We start from the raw sequence: 21,164 nt of genomic DNA on the forward strand, positions 1-21,164 counted from the left end.
AAAACTACGCTCTTGTGCATTTCAGGGCTCTCGACGCCTACTATTACGTTGGGCAAAGGAAAGGATCCCCTACTGTTGGAGCATATATTTATGGTAAGCAAAGTTTTCGAAAAATGACAGGTATTTCATTTTTCCGCTACCAAACACCTTCCGCAGCATGTATTCTGGATAGAAAGCACAGGGCGCTCAGTTCATTGCTCAATAGCTCAACACAAAGTTGGACACAAGAATAAACTCACTTTGCATTTGCGCTGAATAGCTACTAAACCCAAACTTTTACATCATATTGCACAGTTTATCTATCTCTTGTCTCCGAAGTCTTCTGAGCCTTTTGCTTTAGAGTCTCTTCTGCTTGAACGAATATATTGGCTAGCAGCGTGAATAAATAAATAAATACTCTATTAATCTGCAAACAAGCGAGAAGGGGACAACACACATAAAACACTTGTTATAAAATAGCTAATCTCCAAGACTCACGTCCCGGGCTAATTGTCTCTGATCACCTGGCTTTTGTTTCTGATTTCATCATGATCAACATCAGCCTGACTACCCCCACTGCAGGGAAAAGAACTCTCCCTTGTAAATCCAATTAACCCGGTCTTTTGCCAGCGGCGCCCACCCTATGCCTGCGAACTTCTTAATCTCATCCGCCCACCTAACCTTCCGCCGACCCCTGCTACGCTTGCCTTCTCTTGGAATCCACTCCGTTACCCTTAAGGACCAGCGGTTGTCTTGCCTTTGCATCACAGGCCCTGCCCATGCTCCTTTATTCCTCTTGATTTCGACAAGGATGTCATTAAAAGAACGTCTTGCTGGGCAAGTTGGTACATCTTTGGATTACAGGCGCGAAAACAGACAGACCACAAGGTAGATAAACGGGACGGAGCGCCACTCACAACTGATTTATTCAAAGGCACGACAAACATATATATACCAGCTGACACGCAAGGAATACCATCATGTTCCAATCTGATATGACAGCGAACGCGTGAAAAAATCGTTCTCTGCCCTATACAACGATATGGACGTGTCGCTGACACACATGCTTCTTTTCTTAGCAATAAAGAATGCTTCGATTAATTCCCTGGCTTTTGTGTCTTTACTTCTTGATAAAATTCGCACACCAGAAAAACATGGCTCACAAGAGCGTGACGGGCAAGACCTTATATGCTTAGGCAAATTTGGCCCTTCCTTATTTTGCTCCACATTTCTTTCATGTTCCCTGATTCGCTCATTAACGCAGCGTCCAGTTTGCCCTATATAGGAGCGGCCGCACGAGAGGGGGATTTCATAGACCACACCTTCGGTGCACTTCATGAACGATCGCCCATGTTTGGTGCCACACCCTCTCTCATCATTTCGTTCTCTTTCAATGCGAGAACAAAGGCTTCCGAGCTTTTTTGGGGCTGAAAAGACAAGCGGCACACCATGCCTGCTCGCAACCTTTTTCAAATTGTGGGATAACTTGTGCACATAGGGCACCACCACAGGTCGCACCACCTCTTCTCGAGGGACATCTTGGCCAGCTCTCACAGCCTTTCTTTTTATTTTCTGTAGTAGGCTTTCTGCGACCGCCGTTACGAGCGAACCAGGGAACCCGGCTGAAGACAGCCTAGCCAATTGGTTTTGGAAACTTAGTTGCATCTTGTGAGAGCATGATTTTCTAATAGCGGATTCGAGGCAGAGTGTAGCAATCCCCCTTTTTATTAGCTTGGAGTGAGCAGAATCATATGGCAGAAGCCCCTTTTTTGCGCGCGGATCATACGCCCAACAAACCTGTTCCTCACAAAAATCAAAACTAACATCTAAAAACTGTAAAACATTACGTTCAGGAACTTCACAAGTAAAACTTAAGCCATTTCCATTTTGTCTAAATAAGGATAACACATCACGCACACTTTCTTCGAAGTTTAAACTTCCGTCCTTGGTAAGAATGATTAAAAAGTCGTCCACATATCTGAACACTTTAAAAACTTTGCTGGCTGGTAAAACCTGGTTCAAAACTTGATCCATTTGGGAAAGAAAAATATTACACAAAACCGGTGCAACACAGGAGCCTATACATATGCCAGCTTTTTGCAGAAAACACTGCTCGTCAAAAGTTACGAAGGTAGACTGTAAATGTCTGTCTGTTTTCGCGCCTGTAATCCAAAGGATGTCATTAACCCGCGGTTGTTCCCTCACCCACTCTGCCCACTTCCGCATTCTTAACGTTACACCTATCATTTTTCTTTCCATGGCTCGCTGCGTTGTCCTTAACTTAGGCTGAACTCCTTTTGTTAGCCTCCACGTTTCTGCACCATAGGTGAGTAACCGCAAGTTAAAGCTGTTGTACACTTTTCTCTTCTGGGATATTGGTGAACTGTTATTCATGATCTGAGAGCCTCCATTACGCGCTCCACCCCATTTATATCCTTATACTTGTTTCCCTCTCATGGTCAGATCCGCTGTCACTACCTGCCCTAAGTATGTGTACTACGCGTACTTTACTAGTTCCAGCACCTCGCTTCCAATTGTGAACTCCTGTTCTCTTGCGAGGCTGTTGAACATTACATTGGCTTTCTGCATGTTAATTTTTAGTCCCATCGTTTTGCTCTGCCTGTCTAAATCATTGAACATGCTTTGCAATTCATCTCGTTAGTGACTCAGCAAGGAAGTGTCATCAGCGAATCTCAGATTATTTACGTGTTCTTCATTAACTCTTCTCGCGAACTGTTCCGAATTCAAGCCTCGGAATACCTCATGTAAACACGCGGTGAATAGCATTGGCAAGATCGTATCTCCCTGTCTGACGCACTTCCTTATTGGAATTTTATTGCTGACATTAACAAAACTATGGTAGCTGCGCAGTTGCTATTTATATCTTCTAGTATTTTTATATAAGGCTCTTCTAAACCCTGATTCCGCAATACCTCTGACTGCTGAGGTTTCCACTGAGCCCAATGCGTTCTAGTAATCAATGAAGGTAATATATAGAGGTTGATTATATTCTGCGCATTTTTCTATCACTTGATTGATAGCCTGAATATGATCTATTGTTGACTATTCTTTACAAAAGCATCCTTGATCATTTATTTGGTTGATTAAAGTCTAATGTTGCCCTGACTGTATTAGCGATTACCTTAGTAAATACCTTGTAAACAACGGACAGTAAGCTGATCAGTCTGTAATTTTTGAAGTCTTTGGCGTCTCCTTTCTTAAGAATTAAGATAATAGTTGCATTCTTGCAAGCTTCTGGTACGGCCGAGGTCATAATTAAGGCATTGCGTATATAGGGCGGCTAGTTTTTCTAGCACAATTTGCCCTCCGTCTTTCAACAGATCTGTTGTTCCCTGATCTTCACCAGCCACTTTTCTCTTCGCGTTGCACCTAAAGCTTTCTGTACTTTTTGTTTGTTTACTGGCGGGATGAGGCATTGTTGTGCACTACTGTCTCTCTCAGTAAGCCTTTGATTACATTCACTACTGTATAGATTTGTATAGAACGCATTCTTCTACTTTAACTATCTTATCCATATTAAAGCGAAAGCTTTACTGGTCGCGAACTTGCGATTTCGCCGCGACGGTGCTCTGAGGACGGTGCTCCAAAACACCAGCAGCCTGGGAGACACACACATGCATCCAGATAGGGAAGCCAGCTAGGCGGCTGTTGCAGGGCAGCATATACTCCCCACACCAAAGCGATTTGTTCGCGAAACAAAGATTTCGACGACTGTGGTGATTCGGTGTGGCTGTCAAACATGCAGTTCTTCGAGATACTAAATAATCCCAGCAACATAAATAGATCACATGACACAACACTGTTTTCCTCCACAGGCAAAAAACGGATACTGTAGGCTGTGGTATCAATGTCCTTTTTAATTGTTTGTTGTAAATGTCCCAGAAGAATATAGCATCAATGCACAGAATAAAACAATGGTCAATGTCTCTAGTGTATTGCACAGACGGCAACTCACCGTTCATGGGGCAAGCGTTTCCTTAGCATTAAGCCATGCTTTCACAGGCAGCGTTGATGTGTCCAGCTCAATGACGGCTCAAGCTTTAACCATAAATAGAGGCGCATCTAGTGAATGCACTGTTGCGATGCAAAAGTCGCCGCGCTTTCGCTGCGTATATTCTGGCCTAATAGAGCCAAGCCATGAGCAATGTTTTGCTAATGACGTTTCCGTCCTTGTCTCCAAAGGCATACATATGATTTTACCAATGCCTAGTTTCCTCTTCACCGCTTTCAAGCTACCTCCGTTCTTTAGAGCATGCTCGATCCTCTCTATTTGGAACTTCCGTATGTCGGCTACCTTGCGCTTATTTATTAACTTCTATAACTCTGCTAGTTCTATGTTGTCTGTATGGTTAGACGCCCTCATGCTTTGGCGTTTCTTAAACAGATCTTTCGTCTCCAAGATAGCATACCGGTATCCTATCGAGCCGTCTACCGCCTACATTTGTTGCGCACTCCGTACTAATAGGTGTCAGATTATCGTTCAGTGTATGGACATTAAGATCGTCTTTCTTAGTTAAGGCTGAATATCTGTTCTGCAGGGATATCCTGAATTCCTGTATTTTCCCTTTTATCGCTAACCCGTTCATGGACTTTTTAACTAGCTTCTTCTGTTGTCTCCTCAAGTCTAAGCTAAGTCGAGGCCTTACCATTCTGTGGCCTCTACAGCGCACCTTTCCGAAGACGTCCACTTCCTGAATGATGCCAGGTTGAGCGCATAGTATGAAGTCGATTTCATTTTTAGTCGCACCACTGGGGCTCTTCCGGTCAACTCCCTGTTCTCTCATTTGCAGAAGAAGATATTTATGATGTGTAAGTTATTTTTATCGGCGAATTCTACTAATAATTTTCTTCTAGTATTCCTAGAACCTATTACATAGTGACCTACCACCTAGTTGCCAGCCTGCTTCTTGCCCACTTTTGCATTGAAGTCGCCCATCAGTATAGTGTACTGTAATTTTATTTTGTTAATGGCCGATTCCACGTCTTCATAGAAACGTGCAACGTTCTGGTCATCATGGCTGGATATGGGTGCATAGGCCTGCACCACCTTCAGCTTGTAGCTCCTATTGAGCCTAATTGTGATAGCTGCCACTCTTTCGTTAATACTACAGAGCTCCTCTAGGTTGCCAGCTATATCCTGATTAATCAGAAATCCCACATCTAGTTCTCATCTATCTTCTAACCCGCGATAGCACAATATGTGCCCATCCTTTAGTACTGTACACGCCTCACCTGTCCTAACTTGACTAAGCCCTTTGACAACCCATTTAATGCCGGTTAGTTCCTCGAACAGCACTGCTAGGCTAGCCTCACTAGATAAAGTTCTAGCGTTAAACGTTGCCAGGTTCAGATTCCAATGGCGGCCTGTCCGGAGCCAGAGATTCTTAGCACCCTCCGCTGCGTCACAGATCTGGCCGCCGCCGTGGTCAGTTGCGCCGCAGCCGCTGGGGACTCAGTGCCGAGGGTTAATTGGTTTGATCATAGAAGGTTGTGGCCAAGTACTACACCAGGCGCCAAATCCTGCTCTAGTGAGGGAGTGCGTTGTCGGTTCTGGTCCCCGAGCTCAGGCCGCATAACAGGCCTGGTTGTGCAATTCCATCGATACGCGGAGTTCTTTTTTCCGAGTAGAGAATTGCACTGCACCGGGATTTGAGCCATGTTTCTCTTTAACGCGAGACGGATGCTCGACCTCTACGCCATCGCTACGTCATCTCATTTAGGCTATGATATTAGCTCTGGACATTTTTTTGCGCTGGCAGATACATTAATTTACGACCAAATCGCAAACGGATTTTCTGCTCATTGTGAAAATTATCGCTAATACAGTCACTTGCAGTGGGAGCTGCTGCTTACGCACTTCATTTTTCGTTCCCTATTTTGCTAGTTATCGGGAATTTTATTATCAGCCGCATTTCATGCAATATTTGCTGCATGCTTCCTCTTGTGAATAGATGTGAAAGGGCTGCCCACAGCAGGTCTGCTTTTGACTACCTAATCGACTCCTTCGACGTTTTTATTTACTGTTGATGTTTTCGGACATTTTTATTAACCACTAACTGATAAGGCAAGTGGAGCTGTCAACGGCTGACGTGGCGACGACGGGGTTTCTTAAAGCAACGACAGTTAACTTGTGCGTTTGCGCGCTAATAACAACAACCATATTGTCCTTGAATATTCGGCCCAAAAATTCACCAGAAAACTATGACTTGCCAACATTTTCTGTCCCACCCTTCTCTTCTTGCTAGCTTTCGAATTTCTTGGCATAAAAATTGTGAGAAACTGCAACATATGCATATACATTTTTTATTCATACAAAAGTTTAGACACGCAAATGTTCAGGTAACTGCTTGTTGCTTGAGTAGTTCACGTACTGCACTACAGCCTGTTGCTATTTTGCGCAAAAAGCGAAAATTTCAATATTAGAAATGGAATTGCTTTTTACTTGTGGTCTTCATTCAATCGTACTGGATGCTCTGCTCACAAATGTATACTTTCAGAAAATCGGGTTCTAATGAAGAATGTAAGCGGAAGCTACATTATTCACTATGCTGATGAAAAATGCTTTGTTGCGGGAACAAAGAATGAAGGTAAGAATTAACACTCTCTGAGTTTCTTTGGTTGAAGCGTGCAGCAAGAAGAAATTTATGTTTTTATTTTACGCTTTACGCCCTGAAATCAGCAACATATTTTTTATTGCGCAATAATTCGTTTCACACATTCCATGGAGCTCAGAGTTAGGGGCGCTTCAGCCCGAGCGGTATATTTCCGATCTGTGTCCAGCGGCCGATCCTAAGACATGTTCGTTTGCCGCTTAAACGAGGAAACAAAAAGATTTAGTTCAAATGCACACGGAATTTGTAATCAACAACTTTATTGACAATATGTGAACAGTAATTCATTATAATATCAACCACAACGAATAGAACTGTTGCTTTAACACCAGCTTCCAATAAGAGAATAATAAGTTTGTTCTTCAATACAGATCCGTCTTATCAATAATGTTCTCATATATGTGTATATTGCAGGGTGTTTTCACATTTCTAAATTCATTCCTGGCTTTTCAGATCACTTCATAGGATAGCATACTTTAAGTTGAATATGACTATACTGGAAACAGATTCTAAATCATGTGGCACCGCATGTGGCATTTTTACACGAAACGCATTTTTGCGGACAACCAGTGTTCAGTGTCCAAAGCCAACCGGTTTGCAATGACAGCACGATCATAAAATTACTGCTAAAAGTGTTTTGGCCCTTTTAGTTTTTCTATAAGAATAATCTTTTATGAGCGAGAAAAATGACAAATTACAGTGTTAGGAATATACCAATGCTGAGATCACAGAGGCTGCCGTAATTTTTGAGGACTGGTTTCTTTCTTGGCTACCTCCGGGCTCGTAGGAAATAACCTACATTGTTGGAAAAGTACTATTTTGTCTCTTTTTTTGGTAGTTTGAGGTTTTTTATCTCCTTCCTTTGTGCATTAGTATGTTCAATTGCAATTTTTTTCTTGTTTTGTTACCTGGTTGTACAGTGAGCTGCTCAGCCACCTGAGGGCTAAAATATTGTTATGTGGCGCCACTGCCAACTTTGCCGTCTTCTTGTCCGTAACAATATTCTCTCAACCTAAAGGCAATATCGCGAAATGTTGAGGAAGTAACATATGCTGAAAACAGAAATATTGTGCACAACTATATCAAGCCAAGCATGCCAAATGAACGGATAAAGTTGTATCTGAGGGCGGATGTGTTCATGTTTTAATATGAATTCATCCATGTGAGAATGAAATATACCTATTCAGTTTCCATAGAAACTCCGTAGTATAAGGAAAATTCCTCCTCATGGTACCTTGCAGCATGTTTTACGTTACCGTTAGCATAACTCATGTGACTATATGCTTCTGTTTGCTTGCCATGCTATTAATAGCGTTTTCAGCTGCCTAAAAAACTCTGATGTGTTCGCCTAAAGGCATCTTGTGACATAAATGAGACACAAAAACCTATTATGTACATTAGAAGTATTCATTCATGTAAATGTTGATTTATATTCCGAGACATACACAAAAGTTCAGAATAGCCCGCAGGCTAAAGTACAATAAAAATAGCTTGATAATGCGTGTGACCTATCAAACACCACGTCATAAAGTAGATGTATGCAGCGGAACCAAATCGCCCAGAGTGGGCATCAGGGGACCTAATAGAGATTACGTATTAATCTTGTGGACACGTGCGAATTTTTGTAAAACTCTGGCATGTTTCTTTGAAAGTCAGAAATTTTGATAGTTTCCCATCATTGGATATTTATTTACGGGCAACACAAATAAAGCCAAAGGAAGTTCTGGATGTGTACTTCAGCGCCTTGTTAACCATCGTGCCACTGTTTTAGCAAATATGAGCTTTAAAAGAGGTGTTTTCCCGCGTGCGCTTTAAATTGTAATTTTATTCCTCCCAGCAGAATTATTACAGCTCCGTGCCTAAATAAACTATTTGAAACGTATTCTTAAGGGTGAAGTAAAAGTGTCAGTTGCCATAAATACATGAGGCCTGTTAAGAGATTAATATAATCAAAAGCTTGTCTGAATGGCTAAACAGCCAAATATTTTGTTGTCGTAATGACGCACCACAAAGGTGATGGATCTATTAGGATTTTCTTGAAGCCTTTAGTGTGTGCCGGTGGACCTGTGCAGTTTTTTAAGCTTCTATGTTTATTAGTTCCAACAATTTTACAAAGGCCATAAGTATGAACACGAAGGTCTCATAGCCAGATGGCTGTACCAAGACTCTCGACAGATCATTAAAATGAAATAAAAACAACATAAGTAGCTCATGGCTATAAAACACAAAATTTACATATCAGTACTTCGACACAAAATGAAAGCCTAGCATCACAATAACGCAGGTAATATACTTGTAAAAAAATAAAACATCACCGTTTAAAGAAAAATACCTTTTGCTTATTCTTGAATAAAGGCAAGCACATTGAGGTCATTATTGAGAACCACATTGTGTTCCAAAATGAAGTGGCTGCAAAAGACAACGCAAATTTTTCATAAGTGGTATGTACTTTGGGCACTTCAATATTGTTACTTGCTGAAAATTTGGTAGAGTTGTGGTTGGTCAACAGGACTGGACTGATAAAGAAAATGCAGGGAGAAAGTTAATAGCGCTAAAAATGATTCCTAGGTAGACTGATAGCATGCTACGCTCATGTAATAAGGCACTAGCGTAAGTAGAAAAAGGGCTGCGGGTGATAATGCGGGTGCCCTATTTTTGTGAATTTTGTGCATTCAAAAATAGCAATCGGATTTACCCATGCAAAATTACACATGTGAGGCCGTATTAGATCTAAATCATGCAGAATTTATTAAAATTCTTTATTTTATTAAATGGTCCTCCATATTTAGGTTTCATGAACGAACAACCAATAGTCATAAAATCCTGGAAGATAATTTTTCTGGCGTTTTGAGTTCCTGAGTACTATAGTGTTGTTGATACAGTTGCATCAAGCGGCTAACCGTTACAAGCATGATATATTTGAACCCGTAAATAATGAGGCCCGCTCTATGATTCTAAAGTGGAGCGCTCCTTTTAGTGGAGGAAACAAGTACAGACTGGGCAGAAAAAAAACAGTCCAAAGCTAAAATCTAGTCATACTCTACACCGAGTGTATCTCAAAAGAGATACACACTTCCTAAGAAACGCAGTGAAGAAGACTATTTAAAGGCTATGCTGACTACATAGCGCTTCGTGAAAAACGAAAAACCTCCGCCTTTGCAGCGAGAATGATATAGAACGCAGGTAGGTGAACGCGACGCCCGGGCACATTAGTCTCAGCTTCCTCACCTTAGTTTAAACAGCGTTATCGACGAATAATGACCAGTCATTTTTGTACATAAAGAAACCGCGACCTTGGATTGGGTGATAATTTTGCTGATGCTGCAGCCATGCGCCACGCTCGCGCTCATGAGTACTGATTGCGCGGTCTGTGCGAACAGCGTCTTTTTGAGTCTGACGCGCTGGTAGCAGAGGAATGGCTAAGGTGTTGTTGGTATTTCGGCATAATACAAATTTTTGCTCTCTACGCTGAGGAGACAAGTAATATTGTTGAGATACTTTATTGTGTGGGGGGTAGAATAGGAAAACTTTTATTGTCCAACAGAAAGAGGGTAGCAAGAGGGCTGCCCGCCTAGACGACGGCTGGAAGGTATTGACTCTGGGCGGCGGCTTCAGCCAGTAGGACGAGTTGTAGCTGAGTCGCCGGGTCGGAGCTCAGTAGTAAGGCCTCCCATTGGTCTTTCGTCTTTATGCCTCGTTCCTTCCTGGGGGCATGAGGACATTCCCATTGTGTGTGGTCCAGAGCTTCTCCTAATTTAGCAGTGTGCACAATTTTCTGGAAATTGGCTTGGCTACAGAAGTCTCCAGAGGGCCGGGCTAGGAAAGGTATGAGATTGTAACCGGCGCCAGCTGATGACGTGGTATCTGGTTAAGGATCTTTTCGCTAGAGAAAGTCTAGCTCATTGCAAACGATAGTGCTGTGGAATTTCTTTGTATCTCACTACGCGATTCCTCTCTATGAAGACCCACCTCACTCAGGTCCGCCCAGAAGGAAAAGCCTCAGGCGAACGCGTGGATCGTCTCATTACCAGGCAGGGATGTATGTGCTGGTGTCCAGACTAGCTTAATTTTCCGGTCGATAGCATGATGGCTGAGAATTGCATTTGTAAAGTAGGAAACTCAGCCCCTGCTGAATTTTAGTTTACAACTTTGGAGTCATGATGATATACTTGGCTTCTGCGCCTACACAAGCTAGTGCAATGGCAGCATCCTCGGCAGTCGCTGGGTTACCCGAGAGTATGGAGGCACTTATTTCGAGGAATTGCTTATTACTGAGGACCGGGAGGGTCATCGTGTTCTTACCAAACTCAGCGGCGTCCACGCAGACAGGGCCAGAATAAGAAAAATGGGGGCCCTGGGCTAATGCGCATGCATGCCCTCTTTCCCTATACTGAACCCCCCCCCCCCCCTGTCACCTGCTACGCTACTGGAAATATGTTATGTTTCATTTTCATTCCACCAAATTAAAAAGAACGATGTGCGATGAACGGGATTAATATTATTGTTATTACTTTAGGAAAACAACAAAACTTGCTTGAAACGTGTGCTGTTGTAAACACCAATAGATTTGTTAACTTTGTGTTTAATATGCACTCTGTTTACAGCAAAAGCTAGGCTTTAAGGAAAAGTTTAGTGCACTCAAGACGAACAAGAACGTAGGAAAGACAACACCGTTTAGATGCCGGTTCTTCTGAAGCTAGGCTTTGTTTGCATCACTAAGTTTAATCCCGTGAGGAGACGCATGGTTGTATCCAAAACATTCTTTATTAAAATTCAAGCATCAGACTGCAGTATTCGTTATACATGTTACTCAATAAATATGCAATAGATATATACTATACTTAAGGTAATACACACACCATTAAAGGCACTAGAATACCGATGAAAATTACCAACTGTAATTACAAAAGATTATTTGAAAATATTTTCGTTAAAGTTAAGACAAGCAAAGACGATACCAAATAAATGTAGCCCTTTCAAAAACAACAAAAATACAGTCCTTTATAAGCACGCTAAATATCACAAGAACAAACAAGAGACGAACAACGAAGATTTGCATATCTTCAATTACGCTGCTCAGTGTTTCAATGGCAACGTGGAGGCTGGGAGGGGACACAACGAACTTATTGAAACTATTCATGTATAGCGCGAACAGTCCTTTTTTAAAATGGTATCTTTCGAGCCTTCGCTTTGGCGAAATCAGATATAGTCTTTTCGAAGGATAGATCGCGGAGGAGGTCACTTTCAATGGACATGATAGCAAGCGAGTTCACCTTGTCGTCAAGAAGGCTCAGCGAAAACTTGGAAAACGATCGTTCGGCCTCACAGTTTGCCACGGGTATGCTTAAGTAGATTGGCAAAGCAATAAAAAGGTTCGGAAGCACGTCAATAAGCTTTCTTTAGTGCAGCAACTTCATTATTCCCTGCGGACTCGTTTCCTGGCACACAGAGTTGTGCAGAAAGTTCGTAAACTGAACAATTTCTGTGGAAAATGCTGGCTCCAAATCATTTTTTAGGTTTTCACTGACGTCTCAGCCTGCTGTGCCAGAGAGGCCTCGCTCCCAACTTCTGTCAGCAATTTTAAGAATCCGAACCTTTCGCAGAGTTTAGTGTAGGCAGCATTTCGCACTCGCAAAGCAGAGCCTATACTGTCAAGTACAACATCATACGTCTCTACGATAAACTTTTTTCTGCCTTGTAGCCCACTATCGCTTTTTCCGTCCGGGTGCTTACTCAAAACGATGCGTCTGCCTTCATCCTTATAACATTGATTGGCACTTAGCGTGCGTGCTCTCTGCGAAGGTACCAACGAGAGGTCGCAAAGAATTAATAAAACCTTCTAGAGAGCTCAGCAGGCATACAGCAGTTGAAACGTCTAGGCTTGGTTTCTGAAGTGCTACTATCATTTTGTCAAAGCGCTCCAAGATTTCGCTCCAGAAAATCGCCCTGAATGCAGTCTCTAGTTTTGTCATATTCTTGAAGAGAGTGTGCTTCGTTCCTAGTGTCACCGTTTTCTTCCCCGTTCTTTGATATAGCTTCAAAGCAACACAAGACTGCATTGAAATTTTTCAGAGTGACCTTACATGATTCAGCGCGTCTTGACCACCTGGTCTCAGAGACTTTTAAAAACAAGCTGCTGGCCAGTTCCGCCCATGCTGTCCAAAAGATACCTCCAGCGCATAGGGGAGGCAGCAAAGAACACATACTGTCTCTGAATTACAGTGAAAAATTTGACTGCCTCAAGGCAACTGTCAACGCTACACGCGCAAACTAAGTTCAGTGAATGACCAGCACACGGGACGTAGACTGCCAATTCGTTGAGGTGTTTGATTTGAGCTTGCAGTCCTTTGTATTTTCCTGACTTATTACTCGCATTGCCATAGGCTTGGCCCCTACAATCATCAATTGAGATGCCATTGGTCGTCAAGAGGGACATCACGGTATTGAAAAGATACAAGCCAGTATGCGATTCGATTGGAACAAATCCAAAACAGTGTTCGTACACTTTACCAGTTAAATAGTATCGTAAAACAACTGACAGCTGATCAACGTGAGTAAGGTCTGCAGTCGAATCAACAATTAAAGAGAAATATTTTGCGCGTATCACTTCGTCAACAAAACGTTCCTTGACAGCCTTTGCCATATGCTCGGTAAATTCATCACAAATGGTTTTTGACAGATACGATGGGTGACCTTTTACTTTGTTCCCGTAGCGTTTGATGTGCTCGTCTAGAAAGGGATCAAACTTGGCAATGGTCTCAAGCACTTCGATATAATTGCCATTTATCGGTGAACCAAAAATCTACTCACTGCCCCTAAACGCTAGGTTGCGCTGAGTTAGAAGCTGAACTACAACGACTACGCGCTTCAACACCTCTGTCCAGTAAGCGGTATCAGTGACAAGATACTTAACCAGCTCCTTGTCAATTGTGCTGCTCGAGTTAGAGCGGGCGAGCAGTGCTATCACGCAGTTCCGGTGCTTGACGCTGTTTTCAAATGCGCAAACTTTTTCTTCAGCTCTTTTCTATTCAGAAAAGCCGTCCGTGGTGAAAACACTGGGGTTGCTTGAAATTGAAAATAATGTGCACATGAAATAGTAAACGGAACCTTTGGACTCCGAGTACATTAGCCAGTGTCGCTCGTACGCCTCCCCATTTACAGCCTTTCGCAAGAAAAGATGGTGTGATATATCGCCTTTCTGAGTTTCGATGTGCCTTTCGGAATACGGAAAATTTTCTTCCCAATTTTGAAAATACAATCGCCCTTTTTCATGGCATGCACTCCTAAAGCTCTCAGTAATAATGTCCTGCCACTTACGAGGGTCAGTTCATAGATTCTCCTAACGTACCTCTTGCGTCTGTACTTCTCTGTTGCCGCAACGAGTAGCCGTCTCATTCGTCCTTTCTAGGCACACTTTGGGGGCCGGAACATGATTATTTTAAGCCAAACTAACAGGAAACAAATGAGTCGGTTCTTGGAGTGTTGTTTCTTCTCGCTCCTCAGTAGAAGGAAGCTCATCGGTTAGGTTTGGCACCTGATGATCAGCAGTAGTAGAAATCAGGCGTAGCGGACCGGACACCTGGAGCTCTGTGGCAGGGGCCCGGCCGGGTAGCATAGGCGTTGCTGACTGAGTAACAGGACAGGGCTCGGTTAGCGTCGGTTGCTCAGAAATATGGACGACTGAGTTTGGCACCGTTTTCACAGGATCGAGACAACCAAGCTGAGTCAAACCTTGCTTCTTGCTAGGTGTCCAACTGTGGCCGTCCCGTTACTGGAGCACGATGCCTGGATGGTCCGTGGTTGGCCGAGAGTGGTGCGTCCCCAGGGAGCTCCTCAGCGGGCGACCTTATGCAAGCTTAACCGGCGGCTCGGGGCTGAATCGCAGCCCGCCATCCACTTCCTTTCATAGGCACGCGCCGCATCTGTCTGTTACTAGAGCCAAAGCAGGCGTTCACATACGCATAGAGTTCCTAGTACAAATTCCCTCTTTCTCCGTGCAAACTCTCTCCTTCTCCCGTTCCGGTCTCGTCTTTCTATTGGTTAGGAGCAATCGTCTGTTCTGGGAGGTTCTCGATCTTTCTTTCGCCCCGTCGACGCCGAGCGCGAGAACGAAGAGGAAAGGGCGACTCCTAGCGCAGGCGAAGTTACGCGCCCTCCGTCGCCTCTGAGTGATATTTTTCTACTTCTTTCTGGAAAGTTCGGCGGCCAGTCTGACCTACTTTTTCGCTCGAGCGCGCGCGAGGGTGCACAGCCACTAGGCAGGAATGGGCCCTGGAGACAGGCGATTGTGTCCAGCTCTCCAACTTCTCCATTCACTCTTCCACAACCCTAGCCCGAACAGGGAACATTACTTGCCCCCCGGTACGCCGCCAAAAGCACGTGTGACGTGGTTTTTCTTTTTCTGCCTAGACTCTGCTATTAGACTCATCATCATCTGCTATAGGCTGATCCTCCCACGCCCAAATCACCATCACGGTAAAGAAAAGTCGAATGGGAGGCACTGTTGGCTACTGCAGAACATCTTTTCTATGAGGACAGCGGCGGAACTATTTGAGAGGTTGAGGATGGTATGATGGATGCCAGGGGCAAGAGAGATTTAGGTCCTCATCCCATTTTACATGTTTTAGGTGTTTCCCCCTTGCCCCTCCTCTTCCGACAGCACTGCACAAACGTACTGAAATGAAACCACGAAAACTCTTCCAAGGAAACGCACCTCGCTTCGTAAGAAAGAGGGCCCCGCCGTGGTGGCGGGGGATTCCCGTTTTTGCAGCTCGACAAACTCTCCCCAAATGATCAGGCTAACCGCATGCTGTTACATAAGGCGGGGGACCCCGTCTGCTCGTTCTGGTTTTCTCGCTTCATACATGTCGCTCGACGTTGCGTTGCCCATGGTTCCATATACTAACCAGGATAGAATAAATGGATCCCCTTCTCCTACTGTCCTAGTTGAGGCCCTGGGCTGCAGGCCCCTTAGCCCCCCTTCCCCCCAATTGAGAGCTGCCCGCAGACCACGTCTTCGTCTTTGTAGGAGCAGAAGCATTTCTCGAGCGCTTCTGCCCGTTTGGCCCGATGCACTTATTGATGAATAGGATGCATATTCCTGGGTAGTGATGCTAGGACTTTATTGTTCAGTATTTATCCCAGCATGTCGACTTTTGCTATTGTTCTGTTGTCTGGACTCAGATCAAGTTTTTCTAGAGTTCCCCAGCCGGCTGTGGTCCCTGTTAGCATTGGATTTAGGATGTTCCTACTGCTGCTGTGATTTCTTCCCGGGTATTGTGCATGCCTAGGTAGAGGAGGCGGTGAGTGGATGTACGGATGGGCAATCGTAGAGCTTTCTTCGTGCCCCACCCGATAATTCATCTATATTTTCCTTTTCTACCACTTTAAGATCGAGTAAGGGGGCAGCATACGAGATACGGCTAACTACGAAGGCCTGTACCAGCCTCAGGAGATTATGCTCTTTCATGCCATGTCTCCTGCTAGCAATGCGCTGTATGAGGCGCATCGTTTGTTGTGGGAAGTTCTCCATCTTAGTTATTGTATACCGTTATACCCGTTGCTTTGTATAATCATGCCTAGCTATGACTCCGGCAAGCTGCTAACCCTCAGGTGTCGGGAACTGGACCGTGGTCCACTTTAAAAATATCCGAAGCGTCTGCCGACTTGCAACAGAATATGATAGTCCGTTTAAAGCAAAGCTGATGGGCGCGCGGATTGCGCTCATCGTACGCGTGGTTTATACGAAATGTACTGTCCGTTTTACAGCCACAGATACGAAGTCCGACGAAACTGGCATTTGCTTTAGAAAGCTTCGTTGTGCAACAACGGACACCTTATAAATGGCTTTCCAAGTAATCCAGAAGGGTAATAGTTGTGCTTTTGCTGAGGTCCTCAGTGTCCTCAATTTTCTTGAAGAACATAATTTAGTTAAACCCGGTTAAAGCATTCCCGACATCTGAAGCTGTATTCTAAAAGCTGTCCATTTCCTGGTCTCTATGTCGCGTTCATTCAGGAATCTGTCAGTGCTCACTCAGAATTACCCGCGGCTTTCAAGCGTCTTTGGCATGCGACCCGGCCATTCCTTGGTAGGCGACTGACCGCACCACTGGCTGCACATCGCAGCTAATGGCACCCAGTGGGCAACTCCAGTCGCCTGCTATTGACAGAGCGCTGCGGTGAACATTATTGGCTGCATATTGCATTAAGTTTCACCCAATGGTGAGGTCCGGTTGCCAACGACCCAAATGACGGATCGTTTCCCACAGGCACTTGAAAGCCGTTGGAGTACCTGACTGAATGACGAGAAACTGAGAACGGATGATAGACAGCGTATAGGATAGTCTCTGGTGGGCACGTCGGCTACTGCGTGATCGTCCTCAAATTTTCGTAGTCGGGAAGTGGTCGAATTTCGCATGCAAAGCCCTGGTCTGTGTGTAGTGTGTGATGCCGTCGTCATCCCAGGCAAAATCATACATGCCTACCTCTGCATGAACAACACGTTGCTACAAATCCAAAAGTGTGCATTTGCGCCGAAGATCAACAGCGTGCCCATTCGTTCTATTCTTTGTAAACCATGATTTGCGGCAAAAAATTCTAATTGTACTCTGTATATACCGGTTTATACTTTGTTTCGGGTGGTGGCATATTATTAAATTTAAGCGTAAACAGGACAGAGAGGATCGTTTTCTTTAAAGTGGTTTAATTTTCCTACTAACGTTCGGAAGCATCCGTGATTTCTCCAGAAAATATCTTGTTTTCACCAATTTTGATATGCAATAGCAACGCAGAATTCTGTAGAGGGTTTTTCATTCATGTGCAAAATTCTGCGTTGCTATTGCATATCAGTATTGATGCAATTTGATATGATGCAAAATAGATTGCAAAATTGATGTAGTTCTGTGCTGGGCTTTTAATTCCACCCACCGCGGTGGCTCAAAGGATAGGACTCTCGGCTACTCATCTGGAGTGCCCGGGTTCAAACCCGACCACGGCGGCAGCGTTTCGATGGAGGCGAAACGCAAAGGCTCCCGTGTGCTGTGCGATGTCAGTGCACGTTAAAGATCCCCAGGTGGTCGAACTTACTCCGGAGCCCTCCACTATGACACTTCTTTCTTCCTTTTTTTTCTTTCACTCCCTCCTTTATTCATTCCCTTACGACACGGTTTAGGTGTCCGCCGATATGTGACAGATACTGCGCCTTTTCCTATCCCCAAAAACAAATATTCATTTTTTTAATTCCGCCGCGGCTGTATATCGGCTTTTAAATCGCCACCGCTACGGAGCCATCGCGGTGCATCAGTGGATGTGTCATTGTGCTACTGAACTAAAATAGGCAAAATTCAATGCCGGCCATAGAAGGCGCATTTCAGTGGAGGCGAAGGCAACACGGCGCCTGTGGCCTGTACGAGGTCTACGCATGTTTAAGAACCTCACATGGGTGCAGGAAATCTTGAACACAGCAGTACAGCGGCTTACATAGCCTAGTTCCGCATTGGGACGGTGTGCTTCGCCTATCACTGCCTATATGGGCTTTTGCGTCATTGCTATCAAGAGCGTGGCGTAGAACACGCTGACACAGTTAGAGGTTCTTCCATGCAGCCTATTTATAAATTTATACATTGCTTCTATTTTATTCCGCAGGTAACGCAAGATGTGGCGTCTGGGTACCCAGAAAGACTCTTCTTTCCAATCATGCGGCATGTCTAAAGGCATTCAACTCACACTGTGTTCAGTATGGCGATTCTGTGTATCGCGTTAATGAAGCTATGTGCCGATTCACTACGCCTGGTAAATAAAATTATGCCCTGTTTCGCCGTTCTCAGCATGCATACCATTGCTGCTCCCTCAATTAGATACCGCATTATGAACTTCAGGCCCCTTCCACCTGCAATTGCGCCAAGCGTGAAATTGGAGAAAATTTCGCTTCTTACAATTCTCTGAGTGTCCTTAAAATAACGTTTCCTAAATTTTTCTTTTATTTTACGAGTACATGCTTAAGCTCCGCAATGAAACATTACTGTTACTCGTTTAGTTCATTCTCATAGTTTTCGTGTCATTTCATCTCTGATATATTTTGATATTTGTAGCCCTCCAAATAAATCCGAAGATTAAAAGTATCATTTCAAAATAAGCCCTCTAGTAACCGACTGCACGCTTTCGAATGCGTAAAGAATTACTTATTGCCTTAAGTAAGCGCTTCGTGAACAATAAACTAAATTAGCGCAATTGCGAGTTGCAGCTCAATGGATCTGAAATTTGCGAGAGAAATAAGAACTAGAGCTTTATTGATTTAGAAGATCACAGATCATGAGAAACAGCCGTGGCAGAACAACAGGCGGCATAAAAAACTTGAAAGAGGTCTCCGGACGTATCTAGGACTGCCAAATTGCGCGTCTTCAGCGGCAACAGTACTCATTGCCCACGAGACTCCTGTGAGGACTTTTATAACAATCGGCGCCTTGAGAGCGCATATTCGTCACCTCTCTCAGATTCCCGCACACCATCTTGCCAGTATTCCTGCTGACCGGCCACGTACATCCTCTGCAAAAAATATTGATATCCATCGGGACTTTCTACCATCCCAATTTCCACCAGCCTCCAGACCGTTCTCACCATTATACAACATGCACCTTCCTCGTTTTTTTCCACACTAGGCATCAAAAACAAGGCTGATTTATCGCCAACAACATAAAACTGAGCGCTCTTGACTATTTTCATGAGAAGCATGCACATCCACTACGCGCATACACCGAGGTATTCCCCTTAAGGACCATAGTTAAGAAAATGAATGCATCAATCCAGACTTCAACGACTGGTGCACTACTTACCGGTGTTCGTGTTGTCATTAGGCATGTCAGTGAAGGAACGCCCCAGCAATGGTATGTTTTCATTTATTCAAAAGCAGCCCTCCAAGCCTTACAATCTGCACATAGTCATGGGTCCCGTGAACAACTCCTCGCGGAAATCCCGAGAGCTCCACCACTCCGCCATCAGTAAAGGGACGATATTGCCTACCGATGGCTGTCAGGACACAGCTGCATACAGGCACCCACCGCGCTAAAGAGGCCGCGTGAAATGCTCATCATGAGGACGATTTTGGTTCCATCCTCATCTCAAGATCTGGCGCAGTGCTAGGTTTCGAACACTGGCGCGGGAGACCACGCTTGCCTTGTGAATTCCGGCCAGTTTTCGAACTGGTGTCTGTTATCCCTGGATCCTGACCTGAAGGTACGGCTTCCATCTGGCCTACCATGACATGAAGCAACTTTTGCTGTTTCGCCTGTGGTTTGGTGTCGTATTCACAAATAACTGCTCTACTGGGATCGGCATGGCTGATAACCCTGAATGTGACATCTGCGGTAACGATGAGACCATATCTCATATTTTCTATGAATGCCCAGCGTACGGTTGTGAAAGATTCTTTACGCCGTGCATTGGAACACAGTCCTTCCTATCAAGGGCAGCCAAGCAACCGTTACATACCTACGTGTGCTGAGGTTGCTGTGACTCCACCTCCTCGTATGCAACCTTCCAGCTCCAGTCCTCCGCAGACTAACATAGCCGCCGTATCGCATCACCCACCCGCTCCTGTCTCCTGCCCGTCTCCTTTTACTCCTTGGCGTTCCCGTGCACCTAGGCCGGTCTGCTTCTACTGCGGTATTCGGTCCCACGTCGCTCGAGTTTGTCGTCGTCGCATGTGGAACGAGCGACACCACTACCGTGACATTCGAAGGGAAGCCACGTATGCTCAGTTTCCATACCGTCAGACCTACGCTGCTAGCGACCCTGATTACCCTCCTTCCCCGCCACCGCCGTCGGAGAGGGCGTCCACAAGCCGGTCCTCATGGCGTAATTCCCCATCTACTTACCGTCGCTCACCGTCACCTCTTCGACCAGCATCGTATGCCTCTGACAGCCATCCGGAAAACTGACCTGTGCAGTTTCCAGAGGTGAAGCTGCACCGACCGCTAATCATACAATTCCCACCGCACCCCCGTCTGACATGCTGTTTGTAGAAGTTGAAGGGATATCCACTGAAGCTTTAATTGGCACCGGCGCATCTATTTCCGTCATGAGTTCCGATTTATGTTCTCGGCTCAAGAAACTTCGTACCCCCTATTCTGGTTCTCCTTTACACGCTGCCAGTGAAGCACCCATATCCACTTCTGGGCAGTGCCCCGCTCGGATCACCATAGACGGCTGTCGCCATCATGTCGAACTTGCTGTGCTTTCCTCATGTGCTCTTCTATTGATTCTTGGTTGGAACTTTCTGTCTTCCACGTCTGCAGTCATCAAGTGCCATGTTCGCACCATAGAGGTTACTGAAACCACCATATTTCCCCTTGATCATCAGCCACAGACGCAAGTGGTCACAAATACAACAATGTACTCAGCCCTGGGAGAGGTCACGTTATTGAAGTCAAGTGCGAACATGTTACTGCTGGTGACGTTTTAGTTATACCGTGCGCGGGAACCTTCTTCAGCGGGATAATGGTTGATACATCGCTTCTTCGCTTCTCATCTAGTTCATCCCGTCTGACCGTCCGGAAC

The 21,164-nt window shown here is 44.7% G+C and overlaps 1 protein-coding gene across 1 annotated transcript in view; it reads left to right on the plus strand.

Moving 5' to 3' along the window:
• The window catches only part of LOC144100552 (uncharacterized), a 44,378-nt gene extending 25,938 nt beyond the window's left edge, over positions 1-18,440 (plus strand). Inside the window, exons 5-7 of the mRNA XM_077633466.1 lie at positions 26-93; positions 6,498-6,587; positions 18,255-18,440. Coding sequence (XP_077489592.1) covers positions 26-93; position 6,498 — 69 coding nt within the window. The 3' untranslated portion in view covers positions 6,499-6,587; positions 18,255-18,440. The remainder of the gene's footprint in view (positions 1-25; positions 94-6,497; positions 6,588-18,254) is intronic.
• Positions 18,441-21,164: the final 2,724 nt, after the last annotated feature.

This window comes from Amblyomma americanum, chromosome 8 (assembly GCF_052857255.1).
Source record: "Amblyomma americanum isolate KBUSLIRL-KWMA chromosome 8, ASM5285725v1, whole genome shotgun sequence".
In the NCBI taxonomy this organism is placed as follows: domain Eukaryota; kingdom Metazoa; phylum Arthropoda; class Arachnida; order Ixodida; family Ixodidae; genus Amblyomma; species Amblyomma americanum.